This window comes from Sphaeramia orbicularis, chromosome 5 (genome assembly GCF_902148855.1).
Source record: "Sphaeramia orbicularis chromosome 5, fSphaOr1.1, whole genome shotgun sequence".
Lineage (NCBI taxonomy): Eukaryota > Metazoa > Chordata > Actinopteri > Kurtiformes > Apogonidae > Sphaeramia > Sphaeramia orbicularis.
The window spans coordinates 49,819,064-49,845,711 of NC_043961.1; the positions used below are offsets into that span (position 1 = coordinate 49,819,064).

Sequence of the window (26,648 nt, forward strand, 5' to 3'; positions counted from 1 at the left end):
AACTCAGGAGGGATATATTTTAGAGGGAAAAACACATACCTGTTGGTAATTCCTGTTGTCATCTGACACTATTTCCTGTGACCTACACTCTTTGTCATTGGCTGTTGGTAACATGTTTGCGGTTGGGTTGGTAGTCCGTTCACATTACTCAATTGGGTCCAAATTCCACACAAAAATCTTCAAAAATGTTGAATTTGTTGTGCTCTCAGGTAGGATGTCCTGCTCTGGCACCAGAAGGATCAGCCATCGACCGATGTTTATATATAAGGCAATACTTGGCCTCTTGCCTGTCTACATATGTACAATAATTGTGAAGAGAAATTCTGGTATTTATTTTCTCTGTACAAATGATCATGTGCTGCTTTCTGTTCCATACGTCCGAATAGAACTGGGTCGAAGGGTTTTTGTTTGCTCTGCACCGTATGGATAGAATCAGCTGCACAGAGACTGGAAACTGAGTTCATTTCTTTGAGTGCTTTTAAGTCCAAACAGAGTTCTTGAGGTCATCTCCATAACTTGCACTTGTTTTTCTTAATCTGCTTGTAAATGTTATTTTTACTAATTATTTATTGTTAAATGTGTCTGTTATATGTGTTTTATCTTGTAACTGTGTGTTGTATTTGCTGCTGCCTGTCATGGCCAGGATTCCCTCGTAAAAACAGGCTCTTAATCTCAATGGGATTTTTCCTGATGAAATAAAGGTTAAAAAAAAAATTATAAATAAATTGACTCTGACTGAGGTCGGGTCAGGTCTGTTTCCTTCACACACACTGACAGATTTTTGTGCCAACTATCCATATTCACTGTCAACAAATTGTGCAGACTGGTGCAGACTTTGCCAAACTGGGAGTCGTGGGTAAAATCTGGCAAAAAATCTTGTTATGTGTCTTCAGCTTGGGACTCAAACCCCAGTGTCTGTTTTTTCATTTTCGACAATCTCTTTTTTCCACACATTTGACTTCATATTAGAAAATGTTTGGATTCTATTCCCAAAAGTGTACTTTTTTTGTATTCTCAGAAATTAAAACTGACATGTGGCAAATTACATTTTTTTCTTCATGTATTATCCTCTCTTCCTCCTCAGTAAAAATGGTTTCTCTAGCTGAAGTGGGCCTGATACGCTGTTGCACAAAGAGGGTTCTTTTATATTCTTCACTAAAATGATTCTGTCTAGTGCATAGGCCTTACAAAGAGGCTCTTAAGGAGTCACTACAGCACACAAACACAGGACAACGTCTAGAAACTGCACTTGCGCAATGCAGATCAAGTGCCGACATGACACAGTGAGAAAGGCGTCTCCTTTGCTTCCGTCGTGGACTAAAGCAGGACTAAGTGAGCTGAGCGGAGTTTGGGCTCTTATGGTGAAACTGAGATGTTTAAGGGGGCATACGGGGGGGTTCACAGCTCTCTTGTGAAAAAATGAAAAGATATATGACAAAATGGCTTAAGAATAGTCACTACTGTATAGAAAATAAAGAAAATAAAGATTTGTACACCTATCTAGCAGTAAATAAGCAGCTCCTGGCTGCAAGAACAATCTGTTGAAAAGTGCTCTGTGAAATGGATATCGCTCCCCCAAACCCTCATAGTCCTCCATCCCGTTGTGTCGCTCCTGTTTTGTGTTGTTTCACTCCTGCCCAAAGCCTTCTGTCTCTTCTATAGCAAACATGAGCTTCTCCTTCAGCTGCTCATAGCTCTTGTATGGAGGGAGGTCCAGACGATTAAAACTGCACATAGAAATAAGACAACGCACATTATATCGCGTAATAAATCTCACTGAGGTTAAATCTGCTCACACACACAAGTTAAACACAGTGTTGACCTGCTCTTAAAATTATCATTATTATCAATTATCATTATTATTATAGGTTAAAACACCTTATATTAATAATGCAATTAATATATACAGGGTTCCTACAATTTGTACAGGTTAATTTAAGACCTTTTTAAGACTACTACGAACAGAATTTAATGTCCATTTCACAGCCTACTTCATGGCCATACTGTCAAAAAATATGTGACTCCTAGAACTTAGGAAAACGTATTTATTTACTCCAACACATTGATTCCCACTGTTCCAATTCATTTCTCAACGGGGGCTGCAAAGTTAGCAGTAATTGGCTCCTAATTTCAAAATAAATAGTCGAGTTGGAAAGGGTGGAACAGAGTAGACTAGCGTTACTTTCTTTGCAGCTTGGACATTTAACAGACAGACTTCATAACTTCTTCATTACAGGTTTATGGCAACACAACTTAAGACCTACCATACCAAATTTAATACCTTTTAAAGACTTTTTAAAGGTATTAAATGCAGATTTGTAAATTCAAGACTTTTAAGACTTTTTAAGACCCCAGAGGAACCCTATATATATTTTAAATACTTAGGAAGGGGGAAGTTTTGGTTGCCTCTTGGGATGCAAGTAAACATAAAAACCAAACTTCTGTTATGTAATTCCTAACAGCAGCTTGATATAAAAACACATTAGAGTTTGTTTTTTGGCTTTAATATGACCATACCATTGAAATATAACATGATACTGAATTATTAGGTTATGTAACCTGTAAATGCCTCAGGAATGTTCAGTTATATTCAGTAATTATACATCTCTCTGCATAATTACTGTAGAAGAGACTGTATTAGTCAAGCAGCTGTTGCTTTCTCTTATGTACACACTTCAAATACCAAAGCAAGATGGACAATAAAGGAAGACTTATGGGCGGCTGAATCACAAATGACTAAGAGGGTTTGGTTGTGAAAGTTTAATCCTGCATCAGAAATATCTGAAATGGAAGGAATCCTCTGAATAAAGTGGAGGAATAACTGGTCTTACCACGTGTGGCTTCGTGGAAGCCAGTTCTCTTTGCCCACTTTCTCAATGCAGAACTTTTGGGGCCCGTTGCTCCCTATTGACAATAAACATAAAGCACAAAGGAAATTAAATGAAGAAATGTGATATACAGCAATGTGCAAAAGTCTTAGGTCAACAGATTTATTATTTTAGCAAAGTTATGACCACAGAGATACCATTCTCAGCCTCTATATTAACATAAAACCAGGATACAGAGGAAATATGAAAAGCAATAAAAACAAATGTTTCAGGAAAAAAACTAGTTCTACAGACCACCAGACCTCCCTTTGCAATTAAATGCATTTAACTCTTTTTTTTAAGTCAGTATATGATTTTCTGCAATCATTTTCCAGTGTTTTACAGCAGGTTTCATCCATTACATGTCTTCTACTTTTTGTTATGGGAAGGCTGGTCACATTCAAACTGACTTTAGCCTATAGTTTTTGTGTGTTTTAATATTGTGCATATAATTCTTGTATTTTCTTATAGGATCTGAAGAAGAGATTAATAAAATAAATCCACATGCTCCTTAAAACCATGTGAAAATACAGCTAAATGTGGCTTAAGACTTTAGTACAGTACTGTACATCATGTTGATCATTTCACTCACCCATCAAATCAGCGAAGCCCCCGACAGGGAGACGACAGGTTCCTGTGACAAACTGCAGCAGCCTCATCCTCTTCTCATTATCCATCTCCTTCACAAACTGTCAATAAATTATGTTTTAACACCAGCAAACAAATCCAGAAATGACAGACTTTTCTTAACTTTGTAATAAATAATGTACAACTTTTCTCAGTTTTAATAATCTATGCAATGATAATTCACAAAAGAGAAGAAAAAAAACGTAGAAGAATGGTTACAGGTTGTACTGACCTGCCAGAACCAGAGGATCTGTTTACTGCTTCGGGCATAATGTCTGTAGATCGTATTTCTCTGCCAGTCCACTAGGTCTATCTCCTGCATCCCACAAAGCATCACCTGTAGACGAGCAACAGTTAAAATGGTTTATTAACTAGAACAAGGAAACGTTCCTACAGTATTATTTAAACATTCATATGAAACACGAAACATCTAACTTTATAGAGTGGCTAAGAATAACTCCATGGAATGAGTACCTCTAACTCCTTAGCATCAAAGTACTGAAGGTATTGCTGAGGCAGAACTTCATTGAAGCCCTCGAAGAACGCCTGTGTTTGTTCCTCCACACCTCTCGACAATCTCCATTCTGCCACTAACCTAGACACAGACATGAAAAGTTGAGAAAATAATGAAAAAATGCTAAAGCTATAAAGAAGAGTGTCTGCTTAAAATGTGAAAGGAAAGATTAATATACTTGATTGTAAAATTATAATTTCTTTTTCAGCAAACTTAAATTCGATCGTCCTACATTTTTCTTCTGCACCGTGCAGAGACTAGTAATTCTTCATAACCCAATAAAAACAAGATTTTTTTTTTTTTTTTACACATAAATCTTGTGTTTTTTCAAAGTCTAACTGCAGACATTTCACAGTCACACTGCCACAGTTTTCGCTTAATGTTTTAATTATGGCTGTTAAACTGAGTGTTTCTGAAACTTGTTGAAACCAGTGACAGTGAAATTTGAAACTGGTGTCACATAGCGCCGTACTGGGCTGGATCCAGTGTGACTCTATCGCCTTTATACTCAAAGTTTATATATGTGCAATAAATAAAGAAACAAAGAAAGAAGAAAAAAAGAGAGAGAGAGAGAGAGAGAGAGAGAGAGAGAGAGAGAGAGAGAAAGAAAGAAAGAAAGAAAGAAAGAAAGAAAGAAAGAAAGAAAGAAAGAAAGAAAGAAAACATTTTGGAAAACATAAAGCAATTATACCTAATGTATTCCTCTTTATTTTCCTCTGTGACTTGTATGTTCCCTCCATCTGGCTTCAGCTCATGGGTGGTGACCTCCCCAAGGATCTCCTTGTCGACTGAGAAGAACATCTCCAGACCACACTCCTCTATGTTATTATCCCTAAAGGACGAAGAGTCATCATCATCATCATCATCATCATCATCATTAAATAACAGGAACAGCAGAAGACATAAACAGATCCTTCCACTAGGCTCTTGTACCACCTACTGCTTATCACCATTTGATGCATTCATGGATGAAATACATTTTTTTCTACATACAGATCTGGATTAAATGAACTCATGGTTTAAACAGATTCAGGACATGGATATTAACTGCCTCACCAGCAAAATTCTGTAAATCTAGTGTAAAACTCCAGAAGATTTGTGCAGTAAATCTCATACTGTCTGCACAAAAGAGTTCAAGTCATGACAACATGTTTGGTGCAAAGGGATGTTACACTAAATATTTGGCACTTTGGTCTAGAATAGGCTTCTCTGACACTCTTGTCTTTAATGTTGTTTATATATCGACTGAGAAGAACATCTCCAGACCACACTCCTCTATGTTATTATCCCTAAAGGATGAAGAGTCATCATCATCATCATCACCATCATCATCGTTAAAAAACAGAAACAGCAGAGGGCATAAATAGATCCTTCCACTAGGCTCTAGTACCACCTACTGCTTATCACCATTTGATGCATTCATGGAAGAAATACATTTTTTTCTACATACAGATCTGGATTAAATGAACTCACGGTTTAAACAGATTCAGGACACGGATATTAAAGAATGACGCAAAAATTAATGCAGAAATATCACCAGATTAAGAAAACACATTTTAAAGTGTAATTTTAAAGATATTGCTGTTACTTTTACAGTCGCTGGTCCTTATGTGGACTTCAGCTTTCTGCCTCTTTCAGCTCACACACAGAATAATAAATTCAGGCTGATGTTATGTGATACATCATCTGTTTTTCAAATCAAACCATCAGCTACCCACCCACCAAATCCTACTAAATTATTTGTTTCCCCCAGGGACCTACTTGATCCAGATGAGTGAGTTGTAAAACTCTGGATCTATGGACTCCAGGTCTTTGAGAGCCAGAGGTTTGTTCAGGATACGTTTGTAGAAGGGCAGGGAGAAGCCTGTGTCGATGAACTTGCTATGGAATAAGGCCTTGAGAGGAAAACAATAAGAAAAACAGCAGAATACTGAACATTCCTTTGCACATTTTAAGAAAAAAAAAAACATTTGCAGCTCATTTCTTTGAGAGCCAACAGGCTTATCCATGACCTCACAGTGCTGTGCAAAAGTCTTAGACCATGTTTAAATGTGTTGTTTTTGCTGGAGTATGAGCACATATATCAGTGCATTTATATGAAAATACAAACAAATCCAAGCTAAACTGCCTCACCAGCAAAATTCTGTAAATCTAGTGTAAAACTCCAGAAGATTTGTGCAGTAAATCTCATACTGTCTGCACAAAAAAGTTCAAGTCAAGACAACATGTTTGGTGCAAAGGGATGTCACACTAAATATGTGGCACTTTAGTCTAGAGTAGACTTCTCTGACACTCTTGTCTTTAATGCTGTTTACAAATCACAGGTATATACTAGCTGTGACTTGATATACAGACTGAGAATTATATACGAGTTATTCTATATCAACTCACACAAACATCTTAATATTTTTCAGTTGATGACATAAATTTGCTTTAAAAAAAAATACATGAAAAAATCCTTATTAAATTCATAAGACCTTGTATAAAGTCTAACTCTAATAAAAATAATTAGTTATATATTTTTTTAAGTTTGCTGTAGTGTACTCCAAGCCTCACCAATTGTTTATTTATTGTTGAATTGAGATAAAATCTGTACTGAACATCCAAAAAACACCAAGAATAATGCGCAACGTAAATGTTTTTGAAATATTTGGTGCAGGATGTTGACTGTAATCGAATGAATACTACATGATTGTTACCCAAATTAAAGAATATTCCCCATTAGTGTCAAATGTTACATATTTGGTCTGGCAAAATAAATAAATAAATAAATAATGTACTGCAGCTAAATATAGCAACAGAACTGAAAACACACTTTAAGAAGTATGTCATGTGGACCATAATTTTAATGGAACCCTAATACTTTTGCACAGTACTCTATAATTAATCTATTCAATGCAATGTTATATTTAAAATAAGATTATGAGAGTGACATTTCACACCCCATTAAGAACACACCTGCCACGTGGAGGCTCAATGTACTCGTGTCATTAGGTTTACTTCTACACTAACGTCACAGTAACTGATATGGTGACAAATGTGGTGGGTACCATGGCAATGAAGCGCCCTATGAACTTGAAGTACTTGAGGTGATCTGGGTTGATGTAGGATGCCGGGTTGATCTGCAGACAGTAGTTGTCCTTTCCAGCGTACTCAAACAAACAGTACATGGGGTTCAAAACTTCATGAGAAAGCAAGAAGAACCATTCCCTAAAAAAATAACAAGAGGGACGAGAAAAAATGTTAGAAGTAGCTGTCTTGCCAGTTGGGTAAGAAGATCATCATCATCATGATCATTGTTACATAAGGTTTTCTGTTACATGCACCAAGGGTAGTGTCAAAAACACACCTAATGACTCAAACAATAAGACGCAACTGTAAGAAACCATTTCAGTTGAAGTTACCTGGCCACACCCCCGTAGTCCAAACCTTCCTCTCCAGGGAAAATAATCCACAGCCTCCGCCTTAGATCTTGAGGGTGGAAGCTCATGATCTGTGAATAGAGATTGAACAAAAACAGTTCCACAGATCAAGCACTGAAAAAGAAATGCTATTCAACAGAGAAATGTTTTAAACAAAAACATATTTTATGTTTATCATCACCTGCTGAAATGAATCTTCGAACAAAGTTTTGCGGGAAACAGTGATCTTGATGTGCTGAGGCATCGACAGTTGCTGAGATGAAGAAAATATAAAGTTAGATTTTCAATTTACTTGTATAGTAGGGTGTGTCTTAAAAATCAAGTTTGGATTTTTTTTTTATGGGCTACCCCTCAAAAATGTTCAAATGATTTAAAAACATGTTTTATAAAATTTTATAGCAGTACTGTTTGTTTAAGTGGTGCTGCACAGCAAGCATAGTTTACATGAAGCAAAATGTATTGACCTTATTATGTTTTACACTGTAATAATTTTATATGTACAAATATTTTAATGAAATAGCTTTATTAAGTTGATAATTATTTTGCACAGCATAAGTGTCAATGAAATAGTTTTTTTTTCAAAATGTTTCTACTTGAAATTTGCAATTGTTCTCATTTTTAGGCGGGGTTCTCTTTTACTGTGCTGAGATACTGGCGCCTGTGGGCCTAAACCACTTGTAGCAGGTATTGTCGTCGTTGTTCTTCCTGTTTAGTGAGGACAGGGTTGAAACCCTGAATCAGCTTTACAGCACTTGGAGCAGATCTCAATCAGGGCCCCATATAAGGGGCTCCTCTGCTCCAGGGCGGTGCTGGATCATTACTGCTGCTACTACTACTGTCATAACTGTTACTGCTTTCATCTCTACAGATCTCCCACAGCCCACCATGGATCCACACGAATGTTTTACACTGGCTAATACATTTAGTTTGTACTCTTGTAGTAAAAAAGGAACAGACAACATCCATTACATACACAAGTATATGCATAACCAAAATAACATCCAACTGCAGCACCATTAACTATAGTGGAAATGGTCTAAAATTTTATGTTGCAGGTTTTTTAGTCAAAAGGAACATAATTACAGCCTGGGCCATTTAAAATAATAATTTATATTTTTTGGGTACTTTTAAGACAAGCCCAAACGTATAGGTTTAATGCACACGACTCTTATCACTGGACATTCAAATACTCATTATATGTATGAATATGTCAGAAAGAAAGCAGGCAGATCCAGCTTCCTCCACCTTAAGACTTGATGTGCTTTGGTGTACAAAAGCCACGTACCTGACACCAGAATCTGAAATATTGCACTTTGGCTTTAAAGTCCCTGACATAGGTTATCTGTGGCCCGTTCTCACTGTGGAAAAGACAAGAAGGCAGAGGTTTACAGTTAGATAATACTAGGTTACAAAATGTGTGACAACAGAAATCTGTAAGGACTCAGAGACAAAACAGGAAGCTCATTGTGTATGTAAATGCCTGTGCGGTTCTATAACCACTACCGGCCTGTGTGTGTGGTGTGTTTTATTTAGATTCAGTATCACTGAGCAGAGAGAGGTATCATAGAAAGGAGGGGAAATTAATGTCACTTCATATTATATTAGTTTTTTATACTAGGCCAAGTTTGACTTGAAAAAATACACTTTTCACAATGATGAGTGTATGGGACAGTGTATTTCCAATCAAATACACTCAAATCACAGTACTGTCCACTGTTACCACAATTTAACTTTTTCAAATACCATGCAGCCCTATTTTAGACCTTATTATATCTGCAACTATAGCTTCACTGTTTCGCATTTACCTCTTTAGAATTTATATCTTATATATATGAGGTTGTATTAAATTCTTAATTGAAAATCAGATAGAAATTATTAAACATATCAAACTACAGTAAAAGTAAGTACATTTTATTGCATATATAATCCAAAATGCAGTAAATTATTCACTGACTGTTTTATCTAAACTATTTATTCATTGAATTTATAGGAAAAGTGCAGATGTTTTAGGCAGCTCTGTCATCTTCACACACAGTGTATGTCACGGGAAACAGAATTTAATTACTTATGGTGTTTCTTGGTAGGTCCTCTAGGTTCAACTGGACTTTTTTTGTGTTTTTGAAAATGTTTCATCTCTCATCTAAGAGATTCTTCAGTTCTAATAGCTGGTGGGGGATATTGGCCTTATAAACCTGTGGGGGGACCTGTGTTGACAATAACATCCTCCAGGTCTCTCTTCTCAGGATTCTTGAGTAAAAGTGATGGAAACAATCCACTCAGACAAAGTCACTGAACCTTTTATGACTAACTTACAGTGAAGATTTTCCGGTGCGAGGATCAATGTAGGTCGTGGTCCGCCTGTTGTGGTCCACAAAGTAGGGAATCCCTTCCACAGTGAACCTCATCTCCCATCCCTCTGGCAGAGGCTTGTCGTTCAGGAGCCTGAGCAACAACACATTAGCACCACTCAGAGGCAATGACACTGAAGTGCAGCCTTAGGAGAACTACAGATCACATACAGGCACACACTCACCCTTGCGTCCTTGGATCCTCCCACTGCGTCGCCCTAGTTGGGTGGTGAACAAAATACACTCGGCCATTGGTGTCTGTTCTCTTCTCTGAAAGTAAAAACACACATTGTCACACTCAAATAAATAACTGTCACACAACTGTATTGTATTATGTTTATTCTGACATTCTGAGGAACTTGAAGGGAATAAAGGTGTGATGGTCCCTGATATTTACCCCAACCATGTGGCAGTGGTCCCAGGGGGTCAAACTCTTTATTGGTTGTGGCTGCAAGCTGGTCTTGGAGCTAAATGTTGAATGAAAAATGGAAAATGTGTTAATGAAAAAGTCTAAACATCTACCTTGGTCACAATATTTTTTTAAACACAGAGATGTCATATACTTCATAGCGTCATAGGTCTTATTGTTGTGAGGCTACTTAATCATTAAGGCCAAAGCCACAGCAAGGTCAAAACTTAGTGTCTACAGTCAGCATTTTTATGAACTGCAATGACAGGGACAGTATTTGTAGAATTTGACAGACTTTTTCACTTTATGCTTTTTATATTGCCATATATTACAGGTACATTGCTATTATGCACAGGGTTCCTACAGGTTTCTACAAGTTAAATTTAAGACCTTTTAAGACCTTTTTAAGACTACTTAGAACACAATTTAATGCCCATTTCACGGCCAAACTGGCAAAAATTTGTGACTCCTAGAATTTAGGAAAAAGTATTAATTTACTCCAACGCCTTGATTTCCATTATTCCCACTCATTTCTCACCGGGGGAGGCAAAGTTAGTGATAATTGGTTCCTCATTTCAATATAAATTGTCAGGTTGGAACGGGTGGAACCGAGTTGACAAACTTTACTTTCTTTGCAGCTTGAACATTTAACAGACACATTTAAACACAATACAGTGATCAAGTTTATGGTAACATAACGTAAGACCTATCATATCAAATTTAATACCTTTTAAAGTATTTTTAGGTATTAAATGCAGATTTGTAAATTCAAGACTTTTAAGACTTTTTAAGACCCGGCAAAAACCCTGTAAGTAACAGTGATAGCACTCACCCCATAGATGAACCTCTGGTTAAACTGCTGCATGGCGCCCTGCAGCTGGCTGCGCTGGTGCTGCCACTCCTCATAGTTACGCACCGACTCCTGAGTGGGACGTTGCCATGTAGTAGTCCGGGTGATGTGATCGACGTAGTACACCCTACCCATGGGGTCCACCCTGCGCTCCCACCTATCGAAGCAGGGGAGTGACAAGAAAGCAGGTTTTAGGTGGCCACGTAGGTTTAATGGTTGATTCTCCACTTAAAAAGAGTTTTTTCAACTTATTTTAGCATTTTTCATTCACTAAAGTATTTAGATATGATATTCAAAAGTGATTAAACCTTTTATTAAAAGTAGATGATAAACATTTCATCTTAATTTTAGTGACTATGCCATTTTGGCAGGACAAATCATAGGGCTAAGTGTAAGTATAGTGTAAGTGGAAAAATGGTGTTTTTGTACCCTGTAGGCAAAGGCTCAGGTCTGTCCCATGTTGTCCTTTTCTCAATATGATCCACATAGTAAACCCGTCCATTCTGGTCCACTCTTTGCTCCCACCTGCACAGACAATGCAAATGACACCGGGTCAATTACAATTATGGTGAAAGTTTGTGATACATTATATCACATAAACGTTTTTCCAGGGCTGAGGGGTTGCAGGTTGCTCTTTACCCTGGTGGTAAGGGGCCACTGTTCATGGCTGTGATTCTGGGAGGAGCTGTGGCCGGAGTGGACGAGGCTGAGGCCCCTGATTTGGGACCACTTGGTGTCTGTGAGGACGTGGAAGTTGCTGTAGCCGCTCCAGCACCTGCTTCATCCTGCTGATCTGAACCCCCACTAGCAGACGCCTGAGAGGAGCCATCAGAGGCGGGGCCTTCACTCAGCTCACTGGGAGAGGAACTGCTAGAGGAGGCTGCACAGAAGAATTTATATCAGAAAACATCTAAAGTATGAGAGAAGGCCAAAACCGGTATGACTATGCTGGTGTGTGAACTGGTATCATATTGAAGGAGTGATTTTGATTGGATTTCCTACTTGGTGAGGCTGCAGGTCTGCACGGGGTTGGAGGAGGGGGTCGAGCTGGTCTAGGAGGTCGTGAGGTGGCAGAGCCTCCTGGAGACCGTGAAGGAGAGCTGGTGCCATTTACAGCATGACCGTTTGGTACAATCACCCACTCATCTGAATCGCTGGAGGGAGACGTGTCTCTGCTTGACCTGAGGATGAAAACGGAATCATGCAAGACCAAGTTACTCTCAAAGTTTTTTATTTTTTCGTTTAAAAAATTAGAGCTTAAAATTGATGATGTGTGCAAAAGAAATAAATTGCAGTTTTCACTACACCTGTTGCCAGCATCTCCATTTTGTCTTGTATTTCCATTTGGGACAGCAGCTAGAATGATGGAAGGACAAAGACAGCACAATTGACAATTGATAGAGATGTCTATTTTTAGTGAGAAGAAGAAATTCTTGAACAGTTTGGCATTTAAATGTTAAACAACTAGGAGCTTTTGTGATAACTGCAAGGTGATTTGTTTTCTGTGGCTACAACTCAAACCGCATTCCTCCAAAACCCTTCAAACACATGAGGTTTGTTAATTATGTTCATTCATATTTAACTCATTTTTTTTTGTGTGTGTTAAACACATAATCAGCAGTTGCACTTCTGTTTTTTATTTTTCTGGAAAAACCGTCACAGGGAAATCTTTCTTCAATCAAACCACACAAAGCATTTAATGTACTGGAAATAGACCAGAGTACAGACAAGTTGAAGAGTTTCACTGTTGTATTATGATTAGAAAGAAGCACAATTCACTGCGAGCAGGGTCGCTGAATTTAATTATTATTTAACTAACTTATGCAAGTTTTTAGAATTGGCCAAAACACACAGCATTTATTTATTTATTTCAAAAGGCTGTTAAAACTTACAATTATAATATAGTTATATTAAATATTTAGATTTATTTAATGTAATTTTACAATGCTGGTATGAATCTGTTTATGGTCAGTGCCTAGCGTAAGTTGTTCTCATTGCACACTTAAAATACGTAAATGCATATACATACGTAAACTCTGTGATTACTGAATAAAGTTTGTCTACAAAACTGTCAAAAAGGCAATAAACTCAGATAAGTATTCTGAGGTATGTTGCTGATCTTCCATTTAGAGTTAGAATACATAACAATAATACAAATCATAATAATACAAGTTAGCTCTGCATTCATAGTTTACGCTTTATAGGTCGGCCCCATTTGCCACAACTTCATAATTCACAAAGTGACGCGTGACACAGCGTTGTGAGGACTAAGGCTGAATCACTGGGGCCACCTGAGGCTATGGCTCAACACTCAGTTTTTCCTGCTAATGCATTTGTGCATGCCGATACTCTGGCTCTGTTCTTTCTGATTAAGTCTTGCACATGCACAGGCAAATTACTTCTTGTTAACTCATGCATATGTGCAAAAAAATACTCATTCCTTCTTGTTAACTGTTGCATACTATGTGCAATGACATACTCATGCATTCTTATTAACTCCGACCATGTCCATGAGTGGACAGTTATGGGAAGAGGTTGCATGCCTGACAGGTAATTTGTTGCAGTACTTTGAACTGTAACAGATTTTTAAATAACTGAATAAATAACCATCCTTATAAGGGTGTCTTTAGTGTAAAATAATTTCTCTTTTTATCCATCACTTTCTCTGTAATTATGACATTTCTAAAAAAAATAAATAAATATCTAAATAAAAACATGACTGGCTAAATTGAGCCATTATCATTTTTGTGGCAGCTTGGATCCACAAAGAACTATGAAAGGGAAGGGTGCCAAATTTTTCTCCACAGCTATCAAAGAGATCATGAAGGACAAGATCTACTGAGCAGCAGTTATATTCAGCTGTAGTTTGAATAAACGTGCTGGTAATGTCCATTTTACAGAATTACAGACAGTAAATTGTTGACACTTCACACCAGTGCTTGAACTAGATTAAACGCGTGCTGTATTTGGGTTTATCTTTTTGTGTGACTCCTTACCGTGTTCTTTCTCTGCTGAGGCAAAGCTCTCCGGGTCCACCTGCATGCCATCCAGGCAAACTGACAGGTCGCCTATGACATCCCGAGGATCTCTGTCAGAGCACAGCTGCAGGGTCTGGACCACCTCACACACTGCAGACAGGAAAGAATAATCAGTTACATCAGTTGTAATTACTTCCTACAGTTGTAATTACTTCCTAATCCACTTTACATTTGCAGAACTCCTAACCACTCAGATCAACCATTCAGATTTAGATGTTGTTGAAAGTTCTACAATGTGAGCTTAAAACAAAAGAGGTTCAAGCTTTAAAAGCTGTGGAACAAATTCCCCTTCAATATCACATCAGCTGAGTCAGCGACTCAGTCTACAAAGCTTTTAAAAATACATTTGACTAATATTGTTATCACTGTAATAATACTGCTCTTAACATTATTTTAATGTCTCTGTTATTAAATTGCTCTTAAAAACTCCTTTGGCTGAATACTCTTTATTTTTCTATGCAGCTATTTTCCTGGTTCAGTATGAGATGGAACCATTATGATCATATGCACTGAAATAGTTATCATATCAAAACAGTACAGTTACCAGTTGTATTGTTACTTTATCATGTGACACCATAAAGTGAGCAAGGTCAGAGCATTTACTGGCTACAGATTTACTGATCATTTGGTGCTCTATACACAAACTTTTGAGGCAGACAGCAATATTTGTTTGAAGCCTTGAAAGGGTTCAGTGAGGTAAAGTATGTGGCCTCCAACAACAGAGTATGAAAGCCTCCTTCCTACTCCAAAAAATAACACTGTCAAAAAAACAAAAACAAAAAAAAACAGTGACACCATATTGTCACAATTCTGCAACAATAGTTCTTAATAAGAGGATTCCAGCTAGTGTAATGCTTGTTAGAAAGTAGCCTTGTCCATGAAGACCCCTTCAGGGTCTGTGTGGTCCAGAACGCAACAGAGATGGCTGCGTCATAATTCTCTATGCAGGCATTTTGTTAAGTAACTTGTAACTCTGTGTTTGGTAGCAGCTGCCAAACTAAAATTTACTCTTATTCTTACTATTATGAACACATAAAATCATGAAATATAACTTGCAATGTTGTCAAACAAACCTTAATGGCTCAACTCATCCCAAACTATAACCATCAAAAAAATAACAAGATCACAATAAGCAAAGAGAGGTAAAACTACAACCACATGCATGTACTTTTCATTTGTCAAATGCGTATTACGAGGTCTCATCCATGTCAACTCAATCCTATATGCATAACTTCAACAAAAAAATACACTGTTTTTCATGCCAGGGTTCAGTCTTACTTATGAGAGTGTGGGGCTCTAAAGATGGCAGTCACTCAAACCACATTTGTTCACATGGAGAGTAAACAACAACAACCACGGCCTTAAGGGGCCAAATCTTGCTCACTGTCAGCAAATGAAAAGTAAGCGGCTGTTAACGTTGAATATAGACCACATTTTTATGTCACATGTTATACACATGCTGCCCAGGTTTGAGGGGAGTCTTTGTACTAAGTAGAAAACACCCTCAAAGCACAGGGAAACTTAGGTGGGATTAATGTGCTGCGGAAAAAAAAAGCGGGCAGTAGTTTGTGCGTGTTAGTTGTTCAGCTTATCCCAGACCAATAAAACATTCCTATAATAAACACTAGCTGATACGCACTCTTACGTAACAAGAGTGTAAAATGTGTGTGACTTCTACCATTTACCGTACTGCTAATAGACAAACTAAATTAATCCAGAAAGGTAAACTTAAAGGAATATAACTTGATTTTACCCATATTAGCACCAAGTCTGGAAATATTACACTCGTACTCCACTCCCTAGAAGTCTATTTCATTTCACTTCCTTGTAAAACAACAGAAAACAGCAAACGCAAACTGCATGAAATTACCTTGTGCTGTGACAAGAGTACACTTCTCTATCTCCAGCAAATGTAAACATGAGTGGAATGTTTGATATCCACTATTTACAACTGATTTTAGCACAAAATGTTAAAAATGAAAACACCAACACTAGGGAGTAAAAAAAAAAAAATCAGTGCCAACTCACATTTCAGGTCATTTGCCTTCAGAGTCTCACTGATCTGTAGTGTGGCCATTCCCAACAGGATGTCAGCCTTCAGAGTTTGGTGGCTCCAAACACGAAAGATCAGTTTGCTAACTGGAGTTACGATGCTGAAGAAAAGAAAAGAAAAGAAAAGAAAAGAAAAGAAAAGAAAAGAAAAGAAAAGAAAAGAAAAGAAAAGAAAAGAAAAGAAAAGAAAAGTCAGACAAATGGCAGACAGTTTTTAACTCAAGTGACAGCAACCTGAAAATATTTATGAAATCTATTTAATTTAACTAGAAATTGAATTGAATTTTTTTTTCCCAAAATGTTTTCACCAAATTACTTCTCTATAGACAACTCTTGTGGCTTCAGCTTCATCTGAACTATCTTCAAATTGTGTGTTGTACGTACACTGTGAGAGCCTGCTTCCATTTGGGACTGTGTGTGTTGTTGCATTTTTCAGTCCTCTTCGACTGTCCATCCACAGCCACCTCAACATACGGACTGGGACCAAACCAGTTCTTTTTGTTTTCCTTCAGCTTTGCTGAAATCACTGGAGAGCAGAAGTGACAGCAGATACCACAATTAAAGAGCATGTAAGTTATTTTTAGTAGTATGAGGTTTTTAATAAAGATGCATCAACTTTCCAATATAATTCATGTGTGCAAAAGGCATAAGCAAATCCTTTCTGGTTGATAATTCATGAACAATACTAAACATTAAACCAAATGATCATATGAACGACAAACATGCTGCAAATCTTGGCTGGTCTAGCATGCAAAGGTCAGCTTTTGGAAGGACAAATATAATTTATTTTGTCACAAATCTTGTGTAATTTTTGTTGAATGCTTAACTAACTTACCTGTGACTTGTAATTGGGCCTTCATGGTTCATCCATAACACTGCAACCTTGTTCAGCTACACTGAAACGACCTGCAACCAGTGACATCAGGTGTTAACCACGGATACTCTACGCAGGTAACCTACTTAGAGAGTGATTAGGCTATTAGGTTGCTACACTCAGTGGAAAATAAAGCCTGGCTTTACATACAGTGACAGGTATGGGTCGTATGGCTGGATGATATTAATAATGATAATAGTAGGAGTAGGAGTAGTGGAATTGATAATAATCTTATTATAAAAATAATATGAATTAGTTATTAATCACCACATTTGTTTTTCCGTTAGTCATTTTAGTTGACGTGTCGAAAAACAGTGAAATATTTCGGTACCATTTTCAGATTGCCCAAAGGGATGAGGTATTGATCTAACTAACACTACAAACACCATCCTACATGAGAAAATCCTCAAAGCTCAGACAAGAGACAAATCAATCACTAATACCTTTGCTGAACAATTTTCAGTCAACCATTATTTAATAACTGGATTTCTCTTTTCAGATCTAAAGTTAAATGTGAATGGCTGATTGTGATTACGAAGGCCGATGTATGACTGTGTCAGGACTGTTTCACCAAGTTTACTAGAGAGACAAGTGGAAAGGCATTTCCACATTGAATAAAATATCCTCACAGCATATTGGAGTGCAATATCCAGAACTTTGATAAATGTATAATCACACAATATGATCAAAAATAAAACATTGTAGTCTTACGAAGGTTCTTCAGACATAAAGTAACATTCTTTTGTGGTACAAATTCCAACAAAAATTACAGTCATTAGTATTTCTTTTTCAAGGGCAACTAAATCCAAAAAATTCCCACAAAATATTGACAAATTGCAATAGCAATATCTCCAAACACACTTTAGTGGTCCTCCCACTGAAAGGAAATCACTCTGACAGTCACCTTGCGTCACTGTTGTCTTTATATATTATCTTAAATATATATAGATTCTGTTTAATGTCAACAACATCAATACGCCGTGAGACATTTCAGTGTTCTCAGACACATATCCACACTGTAATGCAGCAGGGACTTGGTTTAGTCACAGCTATTTCAAGAAACCAGAGTACCTTCCATAACAGAAAATCCCATCATTAACTTGGCTAAACCTGCTTTGCTAATCTTTGACAACGTCAGGAAGAACATTTTTAATGCGAGACAGACACCGATCATCCTTTTAATGTACACGGAGAAGTGCAAAGTGCATGGGACAGAGTGGTGCAGTAGAGAAGAGGCCCTTATTATCTGCAGCATGAATGAAATGGACAGATAAAGCTTTAACTCCCCTTATCTGTCAGGTTAGCACCAGGGCTAGCAACTGCACTTTTGTTGTCCGGCATCCTCAAACGTCTGTCTTTTATTTGTTTCCCTTTTCAAAGTGTGGTTGCATAGTTGGACTAATGGCTTTCTGTCCAATCCTATTTGTGAATTAAGAGACAGATCGTGAGAAGTTCCCCCACCTGAACCAACTTTGTGCGTAAGCGTCCCGAACATCGAGGCTTTAGCTAACCGTGCGTCCAGCAGCGTTAGTAATGCTAAAAGCTATCAGCTCCTCAAGAAGCTTTGATTGTTCGACAGACGTCAAGTTTCCCTAAACCTTTTAATATATACACGATCGTACCTGATAGAAGCAGGTGATCAAGGGTTAGAAATGTGTTTCAGGTATGCCTAGACTGTTGACAGGTTGCCGCCGACTGCCATCATGATCTGTACAGACCTGTGTTCCGCTAGCACGAGCAACACGAAGGGCTTTTCCGGTAGGTGCTTTTCACAATAAAATACAGTTGACAAACCTTACAAACTGTTTACGTGTTTTTGACTTTTTAGAGATTACATCAGGGGTGTCAAACTCATTTTAGTTCAGGGGCCACATTCAGCCCAAACTGATCTGAAGTGGGCCGAACCAGTAAAATAATAACTGTAAAAGAAGTAAAACTCTATTATGATCAGGTTTACATCTACAAAGTTTCCTTAAAAATCTGAATAACATGAACAATTTGAATTTTGTTAAGAAAAATAAGTGTAATTTTAACAATATTCTGCCTCAGTTTATCAGTTTGTCATTTACACATGTGCGTTACAATCATGCAAAACATTTAGTAACAGGTATAATATTAGTAAAACTGCATTTACTTTTCTAAAGGCATTTCCATTTGTTCATATTTATTCAGGTTATTCACATTTTTTGTAAAAGTATAGTTTGGTAATGTAAACATTTTCATGTAATTTTCCTTTTTTACACCAAAAAAACAAGATAAAATTTGGGGTTGTCGTTATTTATAGGTTATTCTGATAATATTTTACTGGTTCTGACCGACTTGAAATCTAATTGAACTGTATGTGTCTGTATGTGGAACCTGAATCAAAATTATTTTCACACCACTGATTGTTAATATCTTCAGTGTAATTTTTTGCATTTCACAAATTCATCCCAGGGGCCGGATTGGACCCTTTAGCCCCCAGGCCACACGTTTGACACCTGTGGATTACATGATGAATTAAACCACAACTGTTTTTTCACCACTATCTTTATATTAATAACATTATGTCAGCAATCCCAAGAAATGACACAATTGCACCAATTTACAAAAATTAGAGGAAAAAAATGCTCATAATTTATTGATTATATGTGGTTTAGTTATACTGTTGAATAAGAAGAGTAAAACTGAAGTGCAATCAAGTAGACCTATATTTATTCAAACACTGTACTTCAGTAAAATCTCGCAGAACTTGTTTCTCTTGTTTCTCTTTCATTTCCCTACTTTCCTACTTCCTACTTTCTAACATATTTTTTCTATTCTACTACATTTGTCTAACAGCAAATGTCAACTAAGAAATTACGGCACATTCTCATAAATTATAGTACCTAACATTACCATTATTCAGACAAACTCCACCATTGGCAGTGATAACAGTACACTAGAGGATATGAATAACAGTCATTATAATCATGTAATATACTGTATATTACTCTGGAACCAGCCAGTCTTCATTTTCTGATTTCAGCACATTGAGTGCATTTTAGTATTTGTGTTTTTGTACTTTTATACGTAAGGTTTGATTACAGAGTTTTTACCTTGCAGCAAACCATTTTTATATCATACTAATTAGAGCTGCAACCGATTAATCGACTAGGTGCTTGAAGCCAATGCAAAAATTCCCGATTCGATTAATCACTTGAATTGACTGAAGGGAGATATTCTACTGCAGTTTTCCTGAATTGAAGCTTCTTTGTGCGTCACAATGAGTGTCCATGTGAAACACAACAGTGGAACCAATGTTTAACAGCAGAGAAATGAAGGAAACAAAGCTTTGATTCAGGAGAATTGTGGTTGAATGATTTTTTTTTTTTATCACTTTGAGTCGATTAATCGGTTGCAGCTCTAATAAATACTATTGCTACTTTTATTCAAACAGGATATCTAAGTATTAACTTCAAAATTGGTGGAGGTGACCTGTGAGTGCACAAGTGAACTGACTCCACAGTGGAGGTCTGCAGCCAGACTGTCATGGGGAAGTAGTAGTAGCAGCAGTAAGAGTAGAACACAATGGAACCGGTAATACTAGTAACGACTGATTGCATAATGTAGTAACCGATGTTTGTATTATTATTATTATTATTATTATTATCATCAGCATCAGCATCAGCATCAGCATCATCATCATTATTATTATTATTATTATTATTATTATTATTATTATTATTATTATTATTATTATCATTATTATTATTTTTATTCGGGCTTTTATTTTGATGGCTTCTCGTCCGGATAAGTGTGACGTCAAAGTTAACGGCACATAATCGATTAATAATCCCGAAGTTTTTACGAACCTTTAAATTATGTATTAACCTGCAGTCTAATATTTTGTCCGACGTCCACGTAGCTTTTGGTGTTTATTAATAACACCATAAAAATTACACAGACGGAGGGGTCACGCTGAATGCCCCCGTGGCCCCGCCCACGTACGACATTCTCATGCTTGGTCTCGTGACAGTAGCTAATGTTTCTAGGGTTAGCAAACAAGCTAGCGTTTCTTTAAGATTTCTATTTGAAAACCGTGTGTGGGGCAGCTAAATGAAAAGCGTTTGTGAAATTATCTTGACGATCATTGAGCGAAGATGTTGTCACGTTTATTGAAAGAGCACCAAGCGAAGCAGAACGAGCGGAAGGATCTGCAGGGTCAGTGACTGCTGCAAGAGTCTGTAGCCCCAGCTAGCTACGATGCTAATTGATGATAAAAACATAGCTTTCTTTCATTGCAATGGTAACAGTTTTCGTCTCCTTTGTGTTTTTGTGCTGCGTACAGAGAAACGTAGACGTGAAGCTATTGCTGCAGCCACCTGTCTGACCGAGGCCCTGGTGGACCACCTTAATGTTGGGTATGAAAGTGAAACTCATTGTCCAGCTGTAGCTGAAAACTGTGGGAGTTGAGAAGGAGTTGACAGTGGTACACAGTGGAAGCAGTGTTCAGAGCCTTCATAAAATGTGCTAATCCCATGGTATAAAAATACTCCAGTAGAAGTAAACCCTTTGTAGGAACTATTTGTCTTTTTAGTTTTTTGTTTAAAGTTAATTTACCTTTTTGTTTACTAAGTTAGTATTTTTTTTTTTTTTTTTTGCTAATTGTTTATATTTTTGTTTATTTTTTTATTTGTTTAATATTTAGAATATATTTTTTTGTTTGTATGGGTTATTGTTTTCATTCTTTGGTATTTAGCACCTTTTTGTTTTGTGTTTTCTTATTGGTTTAGACTGTGAGCACCTGGGTATATATAGGGAGCACAAAGTTAGACCAGCATGCACCTGGGTTTTTACCAAACGATCAGACAGGATGAGCAGGAGAGACAGCACAAAAGGCCTTAGTTGTTTGCCTGCAAAATCTTGAAAATAAACCACTTGAACAACATCTATGATATGGACATTGTATTTTTGACTGTATAAACCACAAGCCCATGGTGCATCTAGTGGTTATTTGAGATATGTTAAAGTCTTAAGTTCAGTCACCATTAAGTTGATTTAATTTTGATGACAAATAAGCACTACACCCTTCAAAATGCATAGTACTGTGCTGTACTGTTGATTTTATTTTTAAATTGTTTTTGTTTGGCTTACTTATTTTCTATTTTTATTCTCTGTTATTTATTGCCTGTAGCACTTTGAGAGTTTTAGATAAAAATGTAAAGTGCATTACAAATAAAATTTATTATTATTATTATTATTATTATTATTATTATTAAGTCTTAAGGCGCCTTTAACGTTATTTTTGCGAGGTAATGAGTATGTATATTTATTAAAATATAGGAAATCATGAAACACAAAAACTCCAAACTTAATGTTTTTTACAGACTTAAGTCAGTTTTAATGGTACTAGTTTTCCCATAACAAAAAGTAGCTCAGACTAGAAGATGCATTTGACATGTATTGAATGAAACCTGATGTAAAACACCAGAATATTAATGCAGACAACCATATATTGTCTGAAAAAAAGGGTTAGACATGTTAAGTACAAAGGGACGTCATGCTAAATACTGGGCACTTTGGTCTGAAGAAGTTTTTTTTTTTTCTCTCTCTCTCCTGAAACTTTAGTTTTTAATGCTGTATTTCCTCTATCCTGGTACACATGCGTAGTCATCATAACTTTGCTAAAAAAACATAACCTGTTTGCCTAAGACTTTTTGGACAGTACTATAACTCTAAATAGTTAACTTTTCATGGTGTCAAAAGAAACAGCCCTGTTTTTACCTTTTGTGGCAATGCATTTTCCAGTAAATAAAAACAAATACAGGTTATATTTCCACAAAATTATCTTAAGGAGGAGAATTTTCTCGAAGAGCCCTTAATCTTAAGATTAAGGATTTCATCATCAACAATAATAAAATAATAAAGGTCATAAACTTTCCACAGTCATTTTCACTAGATGGGTTGGGTATGACAAACTGTAAAGTGAAACTAGTGGCTAAAGCATTTAGACAAGTGTAGTGGAGTAGAAATAATAAAATGTACCTAGATGTAGTTGAATAAAAGTATAAAGTTATATAAAATATTCAAATCAAGTTCAAGTATCTAAATAATATATACATGTTGTTTAATGCTTGTTTTTTTCACCATTTATTTTACTTTATCCTATAATTACTAGATGTTCCAGATCTGTGTGTTATTGTGCTGAAATTTTTTGTAGTCTGATCTGTTGAAAAAGCCAAAGATCTACTTTGAAAGTGGTTTGTTTTTACGTTTACTATAAATGCATATTTGTGTAGTCCTGAAAAATAAGAGTACTGTATTAAAGTCCAAGCCAGTAATTCAGAGGAGCCTATTTCTGTTAGGGAAAAATCACTCAGTGTGTTGTGCAACCACAAATATTATATTAAATTTGGTAACTCTGTGGTGTGTTTAAGGTTGTGTTGAAATTCAACAATCAGCTTAAAGAACAAGAGTGAGATGCAATGGCTATTGTTTGTGCCAATCCTTAATAAAGAAAGGATTATGACTAAAGTATTCACATGACTTGGAAAGAGTTAGTATAGACTTTATATTGCAACACGCTTTCAATTCAAATGGCAACATGAAGTAGTTAAACAATTGATCATTCACACTCATATCCCACAATATATGAAACAGTTCTTTTTCAGTGTACATCAACACATGTCATACTCTTGTTTTTCCTGTTTTACTCGTAGTGTTGCCCAGGCTTATGTCAATCAGCGTAAGCTTGACCATGAGGTGAAGACACTACAAGTGCAGGCGAGTCAGTTCTCTAAACAGACGGCCCAGTGGATCAGTATGGTAGAGGGCTTCAATCAGGCCCTAAAGGTAAGCTCAACCAAAGAGGTTCCACAGTTACTGTGTGCTCTTCATCTCCACATGTACTAAACCAACATTGGAGTTTAGCATTTTTCAGTTCAGATCCCAGGTTACATTTGCAAGTGTCTCCATAAAGTTTTTTTTTTTTTTTTTTTTTTGTCATTCATTCAAGTGGCCACGGTGATGAATGTAGGTCAAAATTGGTTGTTGCTTGATGAGGTTTGCTGAAAGCAGATTAGTTTCACTCAAGGTCCCTCTTCTAGATCCACAGATAATCAAACACAGTCCATCTGTTTGATTTTTTTTTCTCCTGAATTCATCCATCTTACACCATATATACTGCAGTCCTGCTAAAATGGCTCCTGGAAATGTTTATAGCATGTGGGAGAGTTTGGAATTAATATTTTATGTGTCTGTTTAAATCATTGTAGAGCAGCCGCAGGTCACATCGCTGTGGGTAATAACTTTGGTTGTTGATGGTGTCATTTCAACAGGAAATTGGAGACGTGGAGAATTGGGCTCGCAGTATTGAAATGGACATGAGGACCATCGCAACAGCTCTAGAGTATGTGCACAAGGGTCAGCTTCAGTCTGCTTCCACGTAAACATTACAAGAAGACATATCGATGGTTTACAGCTTAAAGGAAATACACTGGAATAAAACAGAACAAAGCAGAAATGTGGCCCCGTTGGCAGCTACAGGATCACCTGTCTGCTTCCTCATAAATATGAGCTGCTGATCACGGCATTACTTGTTTGGGGAAGTGGTCTCCTGCTGATAATCTCTCTGCTCAGAGAATTTTGGAACTCTGTTGCATTTGCTCACTAATTGCACTCTGATATCACAGCTTTAAGGTTTTGTTTATTGTGATGAGAAATATTAGAAGTACAAAAATAACATGACTATTGCTGGATTTGTTATAATGTATAATGTCAGGCTTGTGTGTTTGTGGAAATAGTGAGTCTGACTGAGTGTGAGCATCAAGCGTTCAACTTAAGATGGTTTTGAGTTGGTGCTGACCAGTTGCCTCCTGCCTCATTTTTGATAATATCACCTAAAGTTTTTAATGTTATTATTTTCAGTTCCATACAGTTAATGAAAGGTATGATATTGACTGTAATGTTTTGTAAATATGTTTATGGATTGTTGTTCATGCAATACAAGATTGAGTTAAATTTAATGTAGTAAGGTAAGATAAGGCCCCAATGCTGAATGGAAAAGTACAGAATTAGATTTTGGTCATTTCTAAGATTGATAGTATGGACAAAGAAAAATAGCATGCCAAAATAGATGTATTTCTGTAGATATATGTGCTATAGTTGCACAATATAAATCCATTGAACAAAGGATTTTTTCATGGCGTCTGGAGCAGGCAGCCAGTTCAGCCAGAATATTTACCTCTGTGCTAAACCATGTTTTACAGCCAATAAAGACTTTAGTTGTTCACCTGGTAATTTGTATATGAACTCTCCCTCTTTTTCTGAGGGGATTGAAGATAGACCGGTATTTAAATATACATTACAAACCTGTATAGTAGCATTGCACTCTTTTAACATTGCAGCTTGAATAAAATGCTGTGCGTTCAACTTGCGTTTGGTGTTAATTTATATGAACTAGAGCAACTGACAAACCATTACAACCCAGTTCAATGTAGGCCTTATCTGTAAATTCTCATTAGAGCAAATTTGTGCCTTTTTAAATGTTACAATATTATTGACACCTTAAAAATTTATTTTGACCGGGTACAGCAGCCATTTTCAAAACACAACTTTTTACATAACAGGAGATGATATTGAAAACGTGGACAATATTTGCGCGAGACAATATTTAATATATGCTAGATTTTCATTCCAGATGTATTAGCACAAGTGTCATATAGTGAAAATTCTGTATTATCTTAAACTGATAATCTTTTGAAATTTAATTTATTTTCTGTGAGCCATCTGTGGGTTTTAACACCATCTTTGCAAGTGGATGAACAAGTGAGCCTATTTTAGCTACAATCTTCTGAATAATACAATGTTTAGCATCATAATTGTCCAAATGCAACATTCATGTACCTTAAAACCTTATTTATTTTATACCCAGACATTAAATATGGTCTGAAATATCTACTGAGATCTATAACTTTGATGCTGGAAAAGAGTAAACTTGAAATTAAGTTAAAGGGTTGAATGTAGAGTAAATGTAATCACTAATACGTCAGATACGTCACAACTAGTAAGTGCCTTAGCTTGAAAACAAGACTACTTTGTGTGGTTATACCTTATGTGTGCAGTAGATGTCAGTACTGTGCAAACAAAGCTAAAGATAAAATGTCATCAGGCCTTTAGATTACACCTTGGCTGGGCCGACTAACGGTGTGCCCAAATTAAATGTCCCCAAATTAGTGTCCCCAAATTAAAAATAAAAAAAGGCCAGAGCAGAGTGTAAACGAAAGTATCGACTCACTCGCCCCTGCTTTTTTCCTCCCGTAAAACACATCGGTTATAATATACAAGGCTTGTTCATAACGACAGAGAAAACATTGGCAACAACACATATGTACCGAACAGGAAAGCACAAGTATTCATGCTTCCCGCAGAAGTCATATTTTGTGATAACGTTAGCACAAACACAGAATCCAAATGCAGAACTCCGACAACAAAAGTTAGTTCCAAAAGGTTTATTGTTCACACACACAGGTGAAAAAATATAATGAGTGACAGAATCTTGAGGATAATGGTTGGGGATTTTCTCCTCAGATTCGTCCTCCGGATCGAGGGCAGCAGCCCGTCTCCCCGAGCGGTGTTAGGAGTATTTTCCCCGACTGGGGAAAAGCAAAGGGAGGTCAGGGACGGAA

The 26,648-nt window shown here is 36.8% G+C and overlaps 2 protein-coding genes across 3 annotated transcripts; one reads left to right on the forward strand and one right to left on the reverse strand.

Annotated features, from left to right (window-relative positions):
• Positions 1–481: 481 nt before the first annotated feature.
• itcha (itchy E3 ubiquitin protein ligase a) lies at positions 482–18,692 on the reverse strand. Its single transcript, XM_030133831.1, has 24 exons — positions 18,624–18,692; positions 16,963–17,033; positions 16,512–16,653; positions 16,104–16,228; positions 14,034–14,165; positions 12,345–12,393; positions 12,040–12,218; positions 11,677–11,917; positions 11,467–11,562; positions 11,020–11,194; positions 10,176–10,245; positions 9,964–10,048; positions 9,744–9,872; positions 8,716–8,788; positions 7,612–7,683; positions 7,413–7,501; positions 7,059–7,218; positions 5,770–5,903; positions 4,700–4,840; positions 3,969–4,089; positions 3,727–3,831; positions 3,460–3,556; positions 2,832–2,904; positions 482–1,727 (listed from the first exon to the last, which is right to left on the reverse strand). Exons 2-24 carry the CDS (start codon positions 16,985–16,987, stop codon positions 1,628–1,630), a joined length of 2,613 nt encoding a protein of 870 aa, XP_029989691.1. The 5' UTR covers positions 16,988–17,033; positions 18,624–18,692; the 3' UTR covers positions 482–1,627.
• bloc1s1 (biogenesis of lysosomal organelles complex-1, subunit 1) lies at positions 18,658–25,392 on the forward strand. 2 transcript variants are annotated; one of them, XM_030133836.1, is made up of 4 exons: positions 18,658–18,759; positions 21,311–21,383; positions 23,682–23,814; positions 24,300–25,392. In XM_030133836.1, the coding sequence occupies exons 1-4, from the start codon at positions 18,705–18,707 to the stop codon at positions 24,408–24,410; spliced, it is 372 nt and encodes a 123-aa protein (XP_029989696.1). In that variant the 5' UTR covers positions 18,658–18,704; the 3' UTR covers positions 24,411–25,392. The 2 variants fall into 2 exon arrangements, with proteins under 2 accessions (XP_029989696.1, XP_029989695.1); XM_030133835.1 differs by lacking the exon at positions 18,658–18,759 and adding an exon at positions 20,856–21,183.
• The last annotated feature ends 1,256 nt before the right edge of the window (positions 25,393–26,648 follow it).

Excerpts from the sequence above, each read along its gene's own strand:
- bloc1s1 (XM_030133835.1), top strand. The coding sequence starts at position 21,123 with ATGTTGTCACGTTTATTGAAAGAGCACCAAGCGAAGCAGAACGAGCGG. Across the intron at positions 21,384-23,681 it reads GTGGACCACCTTAATGTTGG|TGTTGCCCAGGCTTATGTCA; the intron begins GTATGAAAGTGA and ends TTTTACTCGTAG. Across the intron at positions 23,815-24,299 it reads GCTTCAATCAGGCCCTAAAG|GAAATTGGAGACGTGGAGAA; the intron begins GTAAGCTCAACC and ends TCATTTCAACAG.
- itcha (XM_030133831.1), bottom strand. The coding sequence starts at position 16,987 with ATGAAGGCCCAATTACAAGTCACAG. Across the intron at positions 11,918-12,039 it reads CAGACCTGCAGCCTCACCAA|CCTCCTCTAGCAGTTCCTCT; the intron begins GTAGGAAATCCA and ends TCTTCTGTGCAG. Across the intron at positions 2,905-3,459 it reads GGGCTTCGCTGATTTGATGG|GGAGCAACGGGCCCCAAAAG; the intron begins GTGAGTGAAATG and ends TATTGTCAATAG.